Here is a 17,781-nt window from a genome sequence, read left to right on the forward strand (position 1 = left end):
GCTTACAAAGAAAGCTTCTCAACTATGATACTTGGCTCTTGATGGCCAAGGCCTGGTCCCTCAAGACACTCAGCTGATGACATCCAGCCAGGTGGCTTGATTAAACCTAATGTGTTTCTCTGGTAGAATATAAATGTGGGTCTTGCTTTCTTATCCAGTCTGGCAGTCTCTGCTCTTTGATGGGAACATGAATTTTGTTCATTTACAATTAGTGGAATTATAGATATAGCTAGATTTGTGTCTGCTATTTAGCTACTTGTATTTTATCTTACTTAGTTTCTGTTCTTTTGTTTCTCTTTTCTTGCCTTCTTTTGAATTCATGAAATGTTTGATTACATTTACAGTTTAACATCTCAGGATTTCTTGGCTGTTGCTCAGGACATTAAGTCCCACATGCATGGTTGTGAATTCTCTCTAACGCTTTTTTAAAAGCTTATCTCTGCTACTGTCCATGAAGATGGCTATGAAGTTAGCATCCAGCTGAATTACATTCAAGTATCAAACAAGGTGAGTAAAACTTTCAGAAACTGTTCATTTGAAAATTGACTCAACTAGTAAATTGTAGTCTATAGTCTATTGAAGTTCTTCTTTGTAACCCATGGAAGACATAAGTTCCAAATATTATAAAACTTGACAATGGTCAGTAATTTCATAGGATTAGGTAAATAATTGTGCTAAACCCCAGAGAAACCGGGTTTCAGGCACATAAAGATGTAGTAAGAACAGGAATTACTGCCGACCCTATCGGTCCTATGGTTCTCAGGCTTTTTTATACTCACAGAAGTCTGGGTGTAGATGAAAGACTGACAAAAATGTTTGCCTGTTTGTACTTTCATCTATTTGCCTATAAGAAATAAGCCAAATTTTGTGGCTGTCTCCCTTGATCTGCCTTCTTATATGGTGACCAAAACTTTGCTACAGAGCCTTGAGTGTGTGAAAAACATTAATTGATTCATACTGGCAGCTTTAGTTTCATTGGACAAGAAATCAGAATATACAAAAGAGTAATGAATGGATTGAGAAGGTGGGTGAAGAAGGCCAGGAAAAGCAGGGGAACTAGCATTTTTCAGGCCCTGGCCATGTGCCCAGTGGGGGGCTAGCGGTATCTTTAAAATGAGGACAGACACTTAGGCATTGCCTAACTCAGAGGCTGGGGGTGTGCAGTAGGCTGACACCCACAAAAGTGCTTTGAAGGGCTAAAAGCCATGTTTTCAGTTGTGTGGCCAGAGTAGAGCTTGGGTCAGGGAGGTACTTGAGGAGTAGGGGAGTGAGGGACATGAGACAGGGTAGAGGTAGGGGCTGAGTGGTTGCACATAAATTTTAGCTTTAGCGTGATATAACTCCACGAGGAGTATGAAATGTGGGTCAGACCACAAAGTTGTCCCAACTGAGGCAAGAAAAAGAGGCTGTAGCTTCTAGGGTAAGGCAGCACCTGTCTGTGGAGGCAGTTGGCCAGAGAAGGGGGTCAGCTCTGAGCTGTTAGCAGCCACTCCAGCTGCTGGGAGGGGTATGCTGATCAGTTAGGGAAAGTGTGTGGGCACCGAGAGCATCTACAACATGCTATCAAGTAGAAGTGGAGGAATTATCCTCAGGTTTAATATGTGTTTTTTCTTAGCTTGTGTGTTCTAGTGTTGAGGAAGTAGAAGGTGGTTCCCTGTGGCGGGAGAGGCAGTCAGGTGAGGGTGGGGCAGGATGCCATGCTGTGGAATCGATCCAGGTGGATACAGAATTCCAGGTCTGGACCATGTACCATCTATCCTAATTTTATAGAGCTCTGTTTTTACCTCATTTTACATTCACAACATCCCTTTGGGGTAGGCCATAATATTTCCACTTTACAGGTGAGGAAACTGAGGGTCAGAGAAATTAAGCAACCTGCTTCTTCCAAGGTCCCTAAACTAGTAAGTAATAGAACCAGGATTCAAACCCCATAGCCCAAGTCTCCCCATCATGCCACCCTAATTCCAAGATATGGAAAGGTTTTAAGCAGGGGAAAGACACTATTACTTACCCAGTTTAGAAAGATGACTGGGGCAGCCACGTGGAGAGTGGACTGGCAGAAACCTGTTGGGATGCCCTCGGGGTGATCCTGGCGTATGAAGAGGGGTTGTGGCTGTAACAACAGAGAGGAAGGGCTGCACTGTGGAGCCATTTAAGAGGCAAAATGGACCAAACATCACAGGGATGAGAGGGAGGTGTCAGGAAGGATGTCCAGGTTCAAGCTTGACTGTGTAGCTAGAGCGGTCATTAACAAAGAGAGGAACAGGTTAGCATGGAGATTGTTCCTTCTGTGGGGACACAGCAACCTTGTCATTCACAGTGACTGAGTTTTTCCATTGTCCAGAACCTTTACCTCAGCAAGTCTGTGGATTTCAGCAACCACTTCCTGAGCAATGTCACTGAGGGTGGTAATGGGCCATTTGGCAGCAGATCCAGCCTGGGTGAGTTGTACCCTTACAGTGACTTTAAAATAATTGACCAGGAACACATTGACCTGGCAAGGGTGGCAGGGAGTTGCTTATAATTTTCCAGCCCAACCACACATCTTACTGTAATGTTCCAACCATTTTATTCTTCTGGCTTCTCTGAAGTCAGGGCTGAGATTTTTCAAGGCTTTCACAGAGCTTGGGGAGATAGGTTGTGAGTGGTGTTCTTTGAGGCCTAAAAGCTGTAGCCCCTTTTATTCCTTCCTTCCCACTCACCCTTTGGATTTAGACTGGGATAAATGGCTCCAGGAGTCCTTCTTGTGAAGTTCAATCAACTAGAAATTTCTATGAAAGTCATTTTATTCTTCTGACCTCTTGAGGGGCATGATAGTAGGATAGCTTTTTATGCATGGGGAGTGGCAGCGGGGGGCATTGTTTTGGTCCTCAACTCTTTGTCATTCCAGTGAGTGACTACAGCCAGAGCACCTCTGATGTCACTGAAAAAGTCAAGAGGAAAAAGAATTTCAAGACCAAAACATTTCAAGAAAAGGAGCAGCTCACAGTACGTGTAGTCCTTTGTCCTCACAGCTGTTTTCTTGGGCCTGTCTCTTTAATGTTTTACTTTGAGATTTTTTAAATGGAGGGATACTTGTTCATTTTCTGTACCTTTTTTTTCTGTGTATTTTTTATTTCATGGATTCCTTTAAAATATGTCAAGATTATTAATTAGAATTATTTTAAAGTTCTCATCAGTTTCCTGAATCACCTCTGTTTCCTCTGGGGTCCGTTCTGCCTGTCCGTCTTTCTGTCTTGCTTTTGGTTGGTCTCAAATATGTTATGATCCTCGGTTGCCATGTCATGTTGACAAGTGAAGGGCTAGTTTGAGTAGCATCAGTGCCTGCCCTGGGTGTGTGGGCCTGAGGTGTCTGTGAAAGGGATGGGCATGCTGTCTCCCTGGAGACTGTTTGAGCGGAAGATAGGAGAATGCCTTGGGGCTCCCTAGTTGCCTTTTCCCTAGAGGTGAGGATATGCTGTGAAGGGCTCTAGAGTGTTTCATTCCTGGATGGGGCTGTCTTTCCTTCCTTGCTCTCCTTCCCTGTGTCATCATAGAGGTCTGGGCCCAGTACCCCCAGTAGAAGCCTTTTTTAGGCAAATCATGAACTCTCTGGAAAATAGTTATCAGGGGTTAAGCAGAGAGCACAGGAGAGAGAAGAAGACACCACCCAGCTCAACCAACTCAACAAAGCCCTTTCCTAGAACACTCATGAATCCAGCCTGTGCCCAATACCTGCCCTCCTTGTTGATTAATTCAGCTTCTGCAAGACTTCCTAGAGGAAACACACTCATATCTCTGGTGTCTTCGACTGCTTTTTCTTTGCTTCACTTTCCCTCTCAGTCAGATTCCACCTACTTAATTTTGGGGTGGGGGGGATTTATTTTTTATTGTTAATTTTTTAATCAAAAAAATGTTTTTAATTTACATCCAAGTTAGCTTATAGTGCAACAATGACTTCAGGAGTAGATTCTTTAATGCCCTTTACCCATTTAGCCCATCCCCACTCCCACAACCCCTCCAATAACCCTCTGTTTGTTCTCCATATTTAAGATTCTCTTATTTTTTGTCCCCCTCCCTGTTTTTATATTATTTTTGCTTCCCCTCCCTTAGGTTCATCTATTTTGTATCTTAAAGTCCTTATATGAGTAAAGTCATATGATATTGTCTCTCTCTGACTGACTAATTTTGCTTAGCATAATACCCTCTAGTTCCATCCACATAGTTGCAAATGGCAAGATTTCATTCTTTTTGATTGCTGAGTAATAGTCCATCTTCTTTATCCATTCCTCCAAATAGACATTTGGGCTCTTTCCATACTTTCACTGTTGTTGATAGTGCTGCTATAAACATTGGGATGCATGTGTCCCTTTGAAACAGCATACCTGTATCCCTTGGATAAATACCTAGGGATTTATCCAAATTGCTGGGTTGTAGGGTAGTTCTATTTTTAATTTTTTGAGGAAGCTTCATACTATTTTCCAGAGTGGCTATACCAGTTTGCCTTCCCACCAGCAGTGCAAAAGAGATCCTCTTTCTCTGTATCCTCGCCAACATCTGTTGTTGCCTGAGTTGTTAATGTTAGCTATTCTGACAGGTGTAAGGTGGTATCTCATTGTGGTTTTGATTTGTATTTCCCTGATTATGAGTGATGTTGAGCATTTTTTCATGTGTTGGTTGACCATCTGGATGTCTTCTTTGGAGAAGTGTCTATTCATGTCTTTTGCCCATTTCTTCACTGGATTGTTTGTTTTTTGGGTGTTGAGTTAGATAAGTTCTTTATATATTTTGGATACTTTATCTGATATGTCGTTTGCAAATATCTTCTCCCATTCTGTTGGTTGCCTTTTAGTTTTGCTGATTGTTTCCTTTGCTGTGCAGAAGCTTTTTATTTTGATGAGGTCCCAATAGTTCATTTTTGCTTTTGTTTCCTTTGCCTTCAGAAATGCATTGAGTAAGAGGTTGCTGCAGCCAAGGTCAAAGAGGTTTTTGCCTGCTTTCTCCTTGAGGATTTTGATAGCTTCCTGTCTTACCTTTAGGTCTTTCATCCATTTTGAGTTTATTTTTGTGCATGGTGTAAGAAAGTGGTCCAGGTTCATTTTTCTGCATGTCACTGTCCAGGTTTCACAGCACCACTTGCTGAAGAGACTGTCTTTATTCCATTTGATATTCTTTCCTTCTTTGTCAAAAATTAGTTGGCCATAAGTTTGTGGGTCCATTTCTGGGTTCTCTATTCTGTTCCATTGATCTGAGTGTTTGTTTTTGTTTTAGTACCACCTAGTTTCAATCTTTGGAATTCCTCTCAATTCCTGATCCACTAATGGCACTCTTCCAGAGTTTCCACAGCTGTTAGAGTTTTGTTTTTAAAAAATATAGACCATTAACATTTAACGGCAGCTTTAGAGAAAGAGACAGTGGGTGCCTTTGTTCAGTTCTCCACCTTGCCTTTCATTTGGTCCTCTTTGGCTGCAGTAGGGAAGACAGATGTGCTTAGCGACAAGCCCAAAGCCTGGGTCTCCACCGAGATGGAGATGGACACATGTCAGTTCTTTCCTCTTCTTTTCGTGAAGCCAGACCCTCAAGGCATCCTCCAGGGTGCACATACTGGTGCCTAGCTTGTATCATGATTTCTACAAAGGCAAGTGATTTCTCACCTCAGTTTGTTTTTTCCCACCACATGCTTTACATGTCATAAACAGGATTCAATTTGGGAAGAAGACCTTAGAATTATATTAACTTTTTTAAACAACCTATTTCTCCCTGGCCTTGATTTATTTATGTATTTTATTTATTAAAAAAAATTTTACTGTTTGTTTATTTTTGAGAGAGAGACAGAGTGTCAGCAGGAGAGGGGCAGAAAGAGAGGGAGACACAAAATTTGAAGCAGGCTCCAGGCTCTGAACTGTCAGCACAGAGCCTGATGTGGGTTCAAACTCAGACTGTGAGATTATAACCCAAGCCAAAGTTGGACACCTAACCGACTGAACCACCTAGGTGCCCCATTTATGTATTTTATTTAAATCCAAGTTAACATATAGCATAATAATGATTTCAGGAATAGAATGTGGTGATTCATCACTTACATATAACACACAGCGCTCATCCGAGTAAGTGCCTTCTTTAATTGTCCATCACCCATTTAGCCCATCCCCCCACCCCACACCCCACCAGCAGCCCTCAGTTTGTTCTCTATATTTAAGAGTCTCTTATGGTTTGTCTTGCTCTTCTGGTTATTTTTTATTCCCTTCCCCTATGTACATCTGTTGTGTTTCTTAAATTCCACATATGAGTGAAATCATATGATACTGTCTTTCTCTGACTTATTTCAGATTAGCATAATACCTTCCAGTTCCATCCATGTTGTTGCAAATGGCAAGATTTTATTCTTTTTGATTGCCGAGTAATATTCCATTATATAGATATACCACATCTTCTTTATCCATGCATCAGTCAATGGACATTTGGGCTCTTTCCACACGTTAGCTATTGTGGATAGTGCTGCTATAAACACTGGAGTGCATTTGCCCCTTCGAATCAGCATTTTTGTATCCTTTGAATAAATACCTAGTAGTGAATTGCTGGATCATAGGGTAGTTCTATTTTTACTTTTTTTTCTATTTTTAATTTTTTGAGGAAGCTCTATACTGCTTTCCAGCATGGCTGCACCAGTTTGCATTCCCACGAGCAGTGTGAGAGGGTTCATCTTTTTTTATTTTTTAAAGGGTTCCTCTTTCTTCACATACCAACATCTGTTGTTGCCTGAGTTGTTAATTTTAGCCATAAAATTATATTAACTTGTATTGCTTATGATTCCTAATACTCTTGGTCTTCTCTCAGTTTAAGTATAAAGTTCCATAAACTTTAACAATTTTTTAGACTCCACCTGCTTATCCTGTATGTGACCTGAATCCCCCATTGCTGTGTGCCTGTATTTTCTCATTTGTATTTAGGGCATAAGTATCATAAAATAATCACAGCGTTCAGTGGCCCACTCATTCAGTGGTTATTTTGAGCACACATGTATCAGGCACAGTGGGAAAAATAAATTGTGAACAAAAGATATAAAGGTCTCAGACCTCATGAGGTTGACATTCAAGTGCTTTCTAGTATCGTTTTCCATATGGAATGGAATTCAGCCAGAGCAAGTGTGCCCCCCAAGACTCCCTGGAGGTTTACTTATTAGAGTACATTGTTCCAAGCTACTCACTCTAGAATCGGGGGTAGAGGGGATATAGCCTGAACCTGGCATCTTCTTCCAAAAGGCTCAGAGGACTTGACCAATGTCCTCATCTCTGCTTCCAGAGAGCAAGGAGGGGGGGTAGATATTATTTTCACTATGCAGACAGGAAAATGGGAGTTCCAGAACCACCCCGAGTCACCCTCAGATCCAGTGACAGAAACACACTGAGAGTAATGTACTGGCCTTCTAGACTGCCTCTTCATCCTTGCAGCAACTGGCATTTGAAATCCCCATTTTAAAAACAGAAAAAAGATAGGGGTGCCTGGGTAGCTCAGTTGGTTAAGCGTCTGACTTCAGCTCAGGTCGTGATCTCACAGTTTGTGGGTTCGAGCACTGTTTCGGGCTCTGTGCTGAACGTTTGCTTGGAGCCTGGAGCCTGCTTCAGATTCTGTGTCTCCCTTTCTCTCTGCTCCTCCTCCGCTCGTGCTCTGTCTCACTCTGTCTCTCAAAAATAAATAAATGTAAAAAAAATTTTTTTTAAATAGAGAAAAGATAATAAACGCTTCAGATTTCTGATGATAAGTAAGAGCTTTTAATCCCCAAACAAGAGTTGACTTTATCAGTTCACTCATGCGTCAGGGGAGCGTGTTTTCTGAACAGTCATACTTAGGCTGATTCTCAACACTTTATATAGAATGCAGAATGAATTTTAGGATTCATCCATTTGCTTTTCCTAGGAATATCTATTTTCCTTTGTAATAAAACTAGTTGTGGGGGGGGTGTCTGGGTTTTTGTGAGGTTTCTCATTGCATCCCATTGATACCAGTGTCAGTGTGGTATCCTTCCCCAAGACAAGCTCTACATTAGCTGGATTTATTTGTGTCACCGGCTGTCAAAGACAACACACATGTACTCATGCACACACCTACATGCACATGCTACACACACCTGCCCCGGGGCTCACTTGCCTGTCCCTGGGACTCAGAACTTAACCTTGAAGAGGAAGCATTTGCCTTGAGGGTTGAGTTCATACAGGTGGGGCAGCAATATTTTGCGGTGGTAGAAATGACCATATTGTCTAATCCTGCAGCCTGAAAACAGGCTCCTGCTGAAGGAAGTTGGACCGACAGGGGAAGGAAGAGTCACTGTGATTGAACAGCTGCTTGATGAGGTGAGTACATCCCAAACAAGTCTCTCTGAGGATTTCAGCCTTGTGTTTCACCTCTGTCTCTTTCACATGGAAGTCTTGTTCAGTATTGGGATGATCACAGGGCCATTTCATTTTAAACACCTGGAAGTGGATTAAATGGCCAGTCAAGAACTTTATATTAATTATTATTGGTTACTAGTTTTTATAGCAGAGAAAATAAACCGAAAAGTCATATGAACCCAAATAATGTGCACAAAGGTGGACAGAATCCCTGTTCTGTGACCCCACATGACCTTTATGTTTCCTAAAGAAGTGAAGTTGTCCAGGTGCCTACCCTCCTGATGAGGAGAGCATGAGTTCTATGCCCCATGACTTGCAGGTAGCTCTGTTCTAGGTCACATCTTGGCTTTCCTGATGTCCTTCTCTTTCAATGTAAAGCATATTTGTTACACTTCCTAGGATGATGGGTGGGTACTGCTGAGAGCAGGGTTTTGTGGCAGGTTTGTCCCTTTCCTTATGCTGCAGGGAGCAGATCCCAATTGCAGGGACAGTGAGGAGCGACCCGTTATAACTGTGGCTGTTGTGAATCATCACCATGAAGCGATTCCGGTTCTCGTGCAGAGAGGAGCAGACACCGAGCAGCAGTGGGGACCGTAAGTAAGACACAGTAGAAGGACACCACTAGGGGCTCCTGGGTGCATCCAACTTTGGCTCAGGTCATGATCTCACAGTTCGTGGGTTTGACCCCTGCGTCGGGCTCTGTGCTGACAACGCAGAGCCTGGAGTCTGCTTCACATTCTGTGTCTCCTTATCTCTCGGCTCCTTCCTCGTTCATGCTATGTCTCTCAAAAATAAATAAGTGTTTAAAAAAATATGTTTTTAAAAAGAACAGCCCTGGCATAGTGTCACAGACAGCTGTGACCTCTCACATGCCCCCTGTTCAATTTGAACCACTCAGCAACCATTTTTTAGCTCATTTGGGCCTTAATCAGAGACTTAACTGCTTCTATTTTTCCAAATCTGGGGAAAGCAAAAATTTTTAAATGGACTATTGGATTGCCTGATTTTTTGTAGTTTTCATAAATGATAAATTTTGTTAACTCACCAATGTATACTGTTGTGGGGCTGGCAAATCCTTCGCCCTTGGGGTATTAAGTGACATTTTCATCATGATCTGAGCTGTTGAGGTGGATAAGAGAGGAGTGGACCCCGTGTATTCCCTGTGGAAATGTATCCATGAAATTACTACAGAGAGAAAACCTTATCCGGTTGTCTCTGGCTGCATCAGCACTGGGGTGAGCCTGCACATGTGAGTTCACCACACGATCTGACGTGGCAGGACAGACAGATACCAAGTCCTGTTGGGTGTTCTTGTCACTTCCCTCATCTCAGGGCTGTCCTGCCTCTTGAACTCTCCCAGTCTTGTGATTCTGTCGTTCTCATACAAATTACAGTAAAACCTGGGATGGTGAGTAACTTGTTCTGTGAGTGTTCCTCAAGACGAGCAAGCATTTCTAATAAATTTTACCTTGATAAATGAATGATGTCTTGCAATACAAGTTGTCCATGACACCGAGTGTCACATGATCACAACTGAGTTAATGGTTCTTTTTTTTTTTTAATGTTTTATTTATTTCTAGGAGAGAGAGAGAGAGAGACAGCGTGAACAGGGGAGGGTCAGAGAGAGAGGGAGACACAGACTCCGAAATAGGCTCCAGGCTCTGAGCTGGCAGTCAGCACAGAGCCCGACGCGGGGCTCGAATCCACGAACCGCGAGATCATGACCTAACCGAAAGTCAGACGCTTAACCGACTAAGCCACCCAGGCGCCCCTTGAAATTCACTTTGATATACAAGTGCTTTGAAGAACAAACATGTTTCTGGAATTAATTATGCTCATGCTCACAGACCAAGGTTTTACTGTACTTTGGAAAGGTGGGGTGGAATGTTCCTTGAGAACAGGTTCCATATGTTAACTGCTTCTATCCTGCCAAGCAAGTTGTCAAACTAGAAGTTCTCAAGGGCTTCTGCAGGAATCTGACACTGCTGCCCCCTGAGCTGTTATTGACACAAGGTTGAGGCCCCATCAGAGCACCACGCAGCCAGCACAGGGGGCCAAAATTAAATAGCTTTGCCTCTGTCTTTCTCTGTCCCAAAATTCCCTCTGGTGTTTTTATCAAAAATATATCCCTGTTAATTCTTCTGTGTGTGCTTTTATAAGTTTCTGCTGAATAGGACAGCTGTATCAAGACCTGACCCCGTTTTTACCTTTATTTTATAACAGAATGTATGGCACACTTGCTATACATATTTAGTGCCTGGAATTTACTTGCTCACCTTTTCTTAGGATTCACATTCTTCATACTTTGTCAGCTTCTTCATTTTCCCACACTTGTTATTCATAAAAATAATGCCACCTCGTTAAGGTATACTTTATATTTGGACAATTCAGATAAGCTTTTCTTAGAGCACTTACGTATAATGTATGTGGTTGATACAAAATCTCTTGAGCAGACTTTCAATTGATGCTTACGTATGAGGTGTCCTGGATTTATGAAAAGTCCAGCTGAGAGGAAGAAACTACTCTGGACATGGAAGACTTTACCTGTTTTACCTTGGTGTTCCTCAGTTTCCATTCTTGCTTCATTACTATTCTATAAATTGACATTCATCCACACGTGATCCTATTGCATCTCTACTAACTCTCTGCTCATACCGTCTGTCTGAATGGTGTGTGATAGCCTGTTGTCTCTCCCACTGCATTAGCCCAGTTAGCAGAATTTTGGTCTATGGAGTGGGGGTGGGTAGAAAAGCTAGGCCAGAGGTCCTTCCTCAAAATAGAGCACAGAGATCTCTTCTTCCAGTTTAGTTCATGCCAGTGGAATAAAGCACATTTTCCCACTGGGAGCCAACTCTACTAAGTCTGGTTTATAATTGTCAGTTCTAAGTGTTGAGACCCGGGTCAGCCTGGCTTCTGCCCCACAGTAGACCTCTGTAGATCCAGGAACATGACCTCAAGGCTCCAACCATTCTACTGCTCTTCATGCACAAGCCATGCAGAGATCTGGCTTTCCTGTAAAAGAGGCTCAGTGAATTGTTCCTTAGCAAGCAAAGATTAGAAATCTCTTCCCTGCACACCCCTCCCCCCCATCCCAAGCTTTTTGGGCTAGTGAAGAGAAGCAGCCTAGGTGGTTTCTATGCAAGATAACTCCTGGTGTTTATATTTACCGTATTTGCATCTTTCCTACCAGAATACACTTATATTTGACCCAAAAGGATGGCTAAGAAGTACACATCCTCCACCAAAGCTGATACCTCCTATTGGCAGATTTCAAAACCACAGATTCAAGGTCTCATTAGGAGAGGGGCAGAGCGAAGTGCCATTTGCTTTTGGACAACAGCAGTCCTCCTTCACTGGCAGCTTCAAACACTTCATCCCTTAGCTCTGCCTCACTAGCCAGGAGGGACAAATGTAACCATCAGTCTGCTTCTTAGAGCTTCAACTGAGGAGATTTATTCTGTTAGGCATTTCATGATTTACAAAGAAAGAATGTGCCTTCATCCACCATGATACTTAGATCTGAATAAACAGTTTGAGTTGTTTGTGCATTAATAGTAAAGTTTCTTTAAAGTAAAAATTCACGGGGGAGCATGTGGATGGCTCAGTTGGTTAAGCATCTGGCTTCAGCTCAGGTCATGATCTCATAGTTTCTGAGTTTGAGCCCTGCGTGGGGCTCTGTGCTGACAGCTCAGAGCCTGGAGACTGCTTCAGATTCTGTGTCTCCCTCTGTCTCTACCCCTCCCCTGCTTGCACTCTGTCTCTGTCTCTCTCTAAAAAAAGAAATATTAAAAAAAATTTTAAGTACAAATTCACAGAACACCACACTGTACCTGCTGTACAAAACATGTTCTAGACGGTCTGGTAATAGAGTACCCTGCTATTCAGAGGAACAAATCTATAGGTGTGACCTCTACTCTGAAGCATGGTATCCTGATAAGAGAGTATTCCATCAAGTGCCATTGCCATGTTGGAGTTACGTTGTTTGAGGGGCAGTTCATTACTTCTCCAAACCAAACTGTGGTTACACAGAAAATCTAACCACGCCACTCCCTCCCCACCTAGTAAATGGAATGCACGTTCTCTCAGTTGAGAGGGAGTTACACAGGAAGAAGATCATACATCTATTCAGGAGATGTGGCAACTCCGTGAATATATGCAGGTTCCAATGGTGAATGCCTTATAAAGACCCAGGGAACTTGGTGGTGAAGTGACCCAACAGTTGAGCCCTATGCTACCAGGTAGAAAGGAACGATGAAAGGTAAGGAGGGGGTCGGTGTCATTGGTGTGACTGAGACATCCTTTGTTCGTGTGCCCATAGCATCTGCTATGCATTGCAACTGCTTGAGCAGGAGGATTTTCTTCCCCCCAAACAGGCTTCGAAATACAGCTCTTCATGAAGCGACCCTGCTTGGCCTGGCGGGAAGGGAGTGCATTGCTGCTTTACTGCGGTATGTTCCTGGCCTCGGGGGGAGACCCCTGAGGACCACAGTTATCCCACTGCTGACTGTGATGATTGCAGAAGGCCCTAGTTCCTGAACAGTTAACAGTGAACAGGGGCCACCATCACACCGAGGTTCCCGGAACTGAGGGCTTCTAAAAGCACAATGAAAATATCCACCTCCCCCCCACATGCTTGATTGTAGGACTTTGATGCAATGGGAGCCAATGGCCAAGATTGGCAATTGAACGTGTTGAAATCACAGCCTCTCAAAAGGTCTCAGGGTAGAGCCACCCTTGAGAGTGAGGGTCATGGTGGCCTCTTGGGGACATGTTTAAGGAGGTCGGGCCGGGAGGCTCCCATACTGGCCTCTGTGTCAGGGAAGAGCCATCCTCAAGTTCAGGCACCTGAGTGCTTCTATTCATGTCCATTTCCTTGGCAGATGCAATGCAAGCATCCAAAAGAAGAACACGAATGGCCAGACGGCGTATGACCTGGCTCTGAACACTGGGGATGAGATCATCACCTCGCTCTTTGCTGCTAAGCTTGGCCTGGACAACTCTTAGACCCAAGAGCCTGCGCTGGACCTAGTTGCAAGAAACCATCCAGCTCTGGCTGTTCTTTGTTTCTTTCTGAGATGTGTATTTGCGGTTTGGGAATTGAGGTTGAGAGGAATGCAGAGATGTTTTTTTAAATATGACAGTGTAAGCCACCATGTGACCATTTCCCAGTACGTTCTGGATGGTGATGAACTTAACGTATGTTTTTTAAAGGGTCTGTTGCTGCTTATTTTGGAATTTTCTTTTAAATTTATTTTTCAATAGATAATAATTGTACATGGTTCAGAGCTAAACAGTATGAAATGTTAAGTAGTAAAAACTCTGCCACTCCTGTCCCACACAGCCACCCACGTCCCCTCCTCAGAGGCTCCAATGATACCAGTGTCATCTGTGTCTTTCCAGAAATAGTAGAGGATTACATAAGCACATGTATGTAATATATGCATATGTACATATAGGGTATATATAAAATACAAATATAGAGAACATATATTCTTTCTCTTTTGAGACAAGTACTAGCAAACTACACACCCATCTGATGTTTTACATCTTGTTCTTTTCCTTAATATCTCTTGTAGGTGGTTCCAAATTAGTACCTAAAGATTAAGTTTATTTAAAAACTTTCATTTCTGGTGTGAAGTATTCCTATTGTTGTGGCTTGTTCTTTGGTTGACAAACAAGCCTTGAATAAGCCCATGTGCAAGAATGTGCAATTTTGACTAACTTATTTTTTCAGAATGTGATTTCTGCCTTTGGGTGATAATGCTGCAATCGTGGAGTCCCTAAATAGTTTGTGTTAAAGTCTGTTAGTTTAGAATGATTAATTCAGCACAATAAATAATAGACTTGGTTGAGTGGTTGCTGTTATCACTACCTGCACTTCCTTTCCCACGACGGTGACAGTCTGTGGGAGGACAGGGGCAGAGTCGTTGGAAGCAAAGCCCCCACGTGGGTTGGGGGGCACTGGCACTGGCTCTCCCTTGTCACTCGGCCAGCCATCTGTGCTGTGGGGGCTACTGCAAGGTAACCAAGGTCCTGAGAGACCCGCGGAGTGGGATCAGGTGGTTTGACGTCAGGGCCGGTTTGCGTTGTCAGCCTAGCTGTACAATACGACCTTTCCCAGACTTCTGTGCCTTTATGGTTCGGTTCAGGGTTGGTTGCAAGAGTGACTGCACCAGCTTCCAGATTCCTGAAGTGGAAGTGAAGCCGCGGCCATCACACTAGGAGGCTGGGTTAGGGCACCAGACGCTGCCGCAGCTCACACCCTATGGGCTCCGGAATCGATACTTGGGGAGGAGTGTATGGAGTTCAAGACCATTTTCCCCAGAGCTCAGGGAGCAGTTAAGGCCTGGCACACCCATGGGTTCCAGAAACATTCCTCTTGGAGCTCTCAGGGTCACTTATATACCCTGAGTGCAGGGTCCACATCTCCACTGTTCCTTGGGCTTCCTTCCACACTTTCTGGGGGAGGGTTCTGCCCTCTACCCAAGCAGCAAAGCACAAACCTGACCTCTCATGCCTTTCACTAAAGCCCACCCACAGCACAAATTACCCTTGAGTTTCACTGCTTCAGAATCAAACCTCACTTGCAAACTGAACAGGTGGCTTAAGATGCAAGAACATAGGTTCAAATCCAGGAACTTTCTGATAAAATCCTACAGGGTTATGTAAAACATTACATAAACATTGAACTGCCTGTGTCCGGGAAAAAGAAAGTGAAACACCTGTTCAGGCAGGCTCTTTCTGATTTAAAAATTCATGTTATTTCTCGTCCTTTGTGAAGTTTTTGTGTTTTCCTCATGCCACTGTATCAGGGCCTGATCGGGAGCAGACGCACCATAGTGATGATGAGTGAGGGGTTATTAAAGGAACAGGGCCACCCGCAGTCGTGGGGGTGAGTGAGGCTGATCGTGGGGCTGGAGCCGCCGGAGGGCCTCCGTGGGGAAGGAAAGGCGGGCGCCAAGTGGGATGAGCAAGGAAAGACGAACCCGCGGGCCCAGTCCTTCCCCCAACCCCCATTCCTCCTCATGGTCACGGGCGCTTGCGGGAGCTGCTGGCGCCCTTCAGCATGGAGCTTGTACCAGGCATCCCAGCTGGGCTCTCTGGGAGCAGACACCGACATGCCGAGAGATGGGCGACAGAGGAGAACGCACGTTCATGGGGGATTGGCGTTTGTGGAAGGAAGAGGGTGGTGCAGCAGGAGTCGCCCCAGATGCAGCCCTCCCCGCCCAAAGCCAAGCCAGCTGTGGGGCGGGGTGCTGGAGAGGAGGATTGCCCGGGATCCGTCATCCCGCTGTTCCTGGACAGCTGTAGCTCAGTCGCTGGGCGACAGCTGTCCCAGGAAAGCTGTGACTTCAGGCCAGGCAGCTTTCTGAGGCAGACCCTGAAGTTGCTGATGGCTGGGGGCGGCCTGCACTCCCTACCCCAGGTGGTCAGCCCTGCCCGAGGGGCGGATAATGCATCTGTGTGTCCCATGGTCCTGAAGGTCTGACCCTGGCTGCCGGAAGGAGGTCTGGTGGGAGCTGCCCGCATCCACCAGCCAGCTCGCCCCAGGGATGTGAGGGAGGGCAGCAGTGACCCTGATCTCAGAGCCCCCACCCTGCAGGCTCAGCTCAGGCCCTGTGGTTAGTGCTCAGGGTGCGGCTGAGCCCCAGATGGGGTGAAAATCAGCTCACTGTCCATTGGCTGGTGGCTCAGGTCACTGTGACCTCCCTGCATCTGGACCCATTGCCAACAACTCCCGAGGCCCAGCCGCTCCTCTTGGAGGACCTGTCCTTGCTTCGTGGCTTCATCCCCACATCCCCACAAGGCTCCAGACGCCTGGAGTTAGCTATTCCCCTCCTTACTATTAAGGTGAATGCTTTTCCACGTGTTTATTGACCAGTTTTTCTTGTTGATTTGGAGAGGTGATTTATATCCTCTAGAATCAGTATAATTCTAGACTCTAGAGCAGCAATATCAAACGGAAATACAGTGCTGGCCACATAAATGTTTTCTATCAGCCAAATTTAGTTTCTGCTGATTCCTAACTTGCTACAATTCCTGATGGAATGAAAAGTGCGTGGGGCATGTGGGTGGCTCAGTCGGTTGAGCTTCTGACTCTTGATTTTGGCTCAGGTCATGATCCCTGGGTCTTGGGATTGAGCCCTGTATCAGGCTCCATGCTGAGTTTAAGATCCCTGGCCTCTCTCCCTCTGTCCCTCTCCCCACCTTGTGCTTTCTCTCTCTCTCTCAAAACAAACAAAACAAAAACACTGTATGTTAATGATTTTTAGCATCCATTAAAATAAAAATTTCCCCATGAGTGAGTTACATTGATAGTATATGTTTTTGAATCAAGCCTTCATTGCTGGGATAAATATAATACATTCTTACTAAATTCCACTCCTGGATTTTAGTTGCTAGCAATCTGCATGTTATTAAATGAAATTGGCCTCCATTTATTTTTGTTATTTGTTTTGTAACTAGAGTAATGCTAGACTCACAATATTACAGCCTTCTGTTCCCCTCCTCCCCACCCCCCAGCATTTTAGAGAGGATTATGAAACACAGGAGTGAATTATGTGCAGCTTTGATAGAAGGCTTTCAGTGTAACTCGGGGCTTCATGATTTTCAGTCATAAATCTTTGTCGTCTGTATCTGTCAGTTCTCACACTGAGAAGCAGAACTAGGAGGAGATGTGTATCAAGAGACTCATCACAAGGTATGGGCTTAGGTGGTTGTTGGTGCTGGCTGGGCAAGTCCAAAGCCTCAGTGTGGATGTCAGGAAGGGTGGGCTGCAGCTGTGGCCACCCATGGAATTCCTTCTCCAGGAAGGTCTTCATTTTCTACTTCAGGTCTTTCAACTGATTGAATCGGGCCAACCCAGACCTGCTAGAATGATCTCCCTTTCTTCAAGTCAGCTGACCATGAACTTTAATAGAACTACAAAATACCTTCCCAGCAACACCTAGATTCCTGTGTGAATGAGGACTGGAGCTCAGGCAATTTGACACATTAAAAAAAGACCATAGCAGCCTCTATTACAGTGTCATTGATTATTTCTTCTTTTTCCTACTCTTACTTGAATAAAATCGGTAATACACACATATGTATATCTTGGTTCCCTTTTTGTATAAGGCTATACACTTTTTTTCTGCCAGTTGCATGGATTTTGGGGTCATAAGATTTTCATTATACTTCTTTTTGTTTTTATATTTAGATTTGTTTGTTAACCTCTCATTTAGCCACCACTATTTCAATATGTGTGGAAGTGGAGCCACTAGTAGTGGCCAGAGCCTCACCTTCTGCAAATGCTGGAGTAGTGAGGGTTACATAGAGCTTCACTTTCAGGCAAGCCTGAACCCCTTTCTCCAGCCTCCACCCCATCTGATCCCCAAACGTGACCTCTGAAGGACCAGAGTGACCTAAAATT

At 44.3% G+C, this 17,781-nt stretch overlaps 1 protein-coding gene and 1 long non-coding RNA gene across 15 annotated transcripts in view; both read left to right on the top strand.

The window, feature by feature from the left end:
- The window catches only part of DZANK1 (double zinc ribbon and ankyrin repeat domains 1), a 77,889-nt gene extending 63,668 nt beyond the window's left edge, over positions 1–14,221 (top strand). For 9 of the 14 annotated variants that reach the window (XM_077750186.1, XM_077750190.1, XM_077750197.1 and 6 more), the window contains 8 exons: positions 433–507; positions 1,842–1,901; positions 2,345–2,441; positions 2,891–2,988; positions 8,250–8,330; positions 8,835–8,962; positions 12,743–12,817; positions 13,250–14,221. In XM_077750186.1, coding sequence (XP_077606312.1) covers positions 433–507; positions 1,842–1,901; positions 2,345–2,441; positions 2,891–2,988; positions 8,250–8,330; positions 8,835–8,962; positions 12,743–12,817; positions 13,250–13,373 — 738 coding nt within the window. In that variant the 3' untranslated portion in view covers positions 13,374–14,221. Of the gene's footprint in view, positions 1–432; positions 508–1,841; positions 1,902–2,344; positions 2,442–2,890; positions 2,989–8,249; positions 8,331–8,834; positions 8,963–12,528; positions 12,628–12,742; positions 12,818–13,249 lie in introns of those variants that run through there. The other 5 variants (XM_077750193.1, XM_077750194.1, XM_077750195.1 and 2 more) reach the window with 2 other exon arrangements.
- A 2,715-nt stretch (positions 14,222–16,936) lies between these two features.
- Positions 16,937–17,389, top strand: LOC144220087 (uncharacterized). The gene is made up of 2 exons (XR_013331614.1): positions 16,937–17,070; positions 17,204–17,389. It is a non-coding gene; the product is annotated as an uncharacterized LOC144220087 (long non-coding RNA).
- Positions 17,390–17,781: the final 392 nt, after the last annotated feature.

This window comes from Crocuta crocuta, unplaced genomic scaffold, assembly GCF_008692635.1.
Source record: "Crocuta crocuta isolate KB4526 unplaced genomic scaffold, BGI_CrCroc_1.0 scaffold209, whole genome shotgun sequence".
NCBI lineage: Eukaryota > Metazoa > Chordata > Mammalia > Carnivora > Hyaenidae > Crocuta > Crocuta crocuta.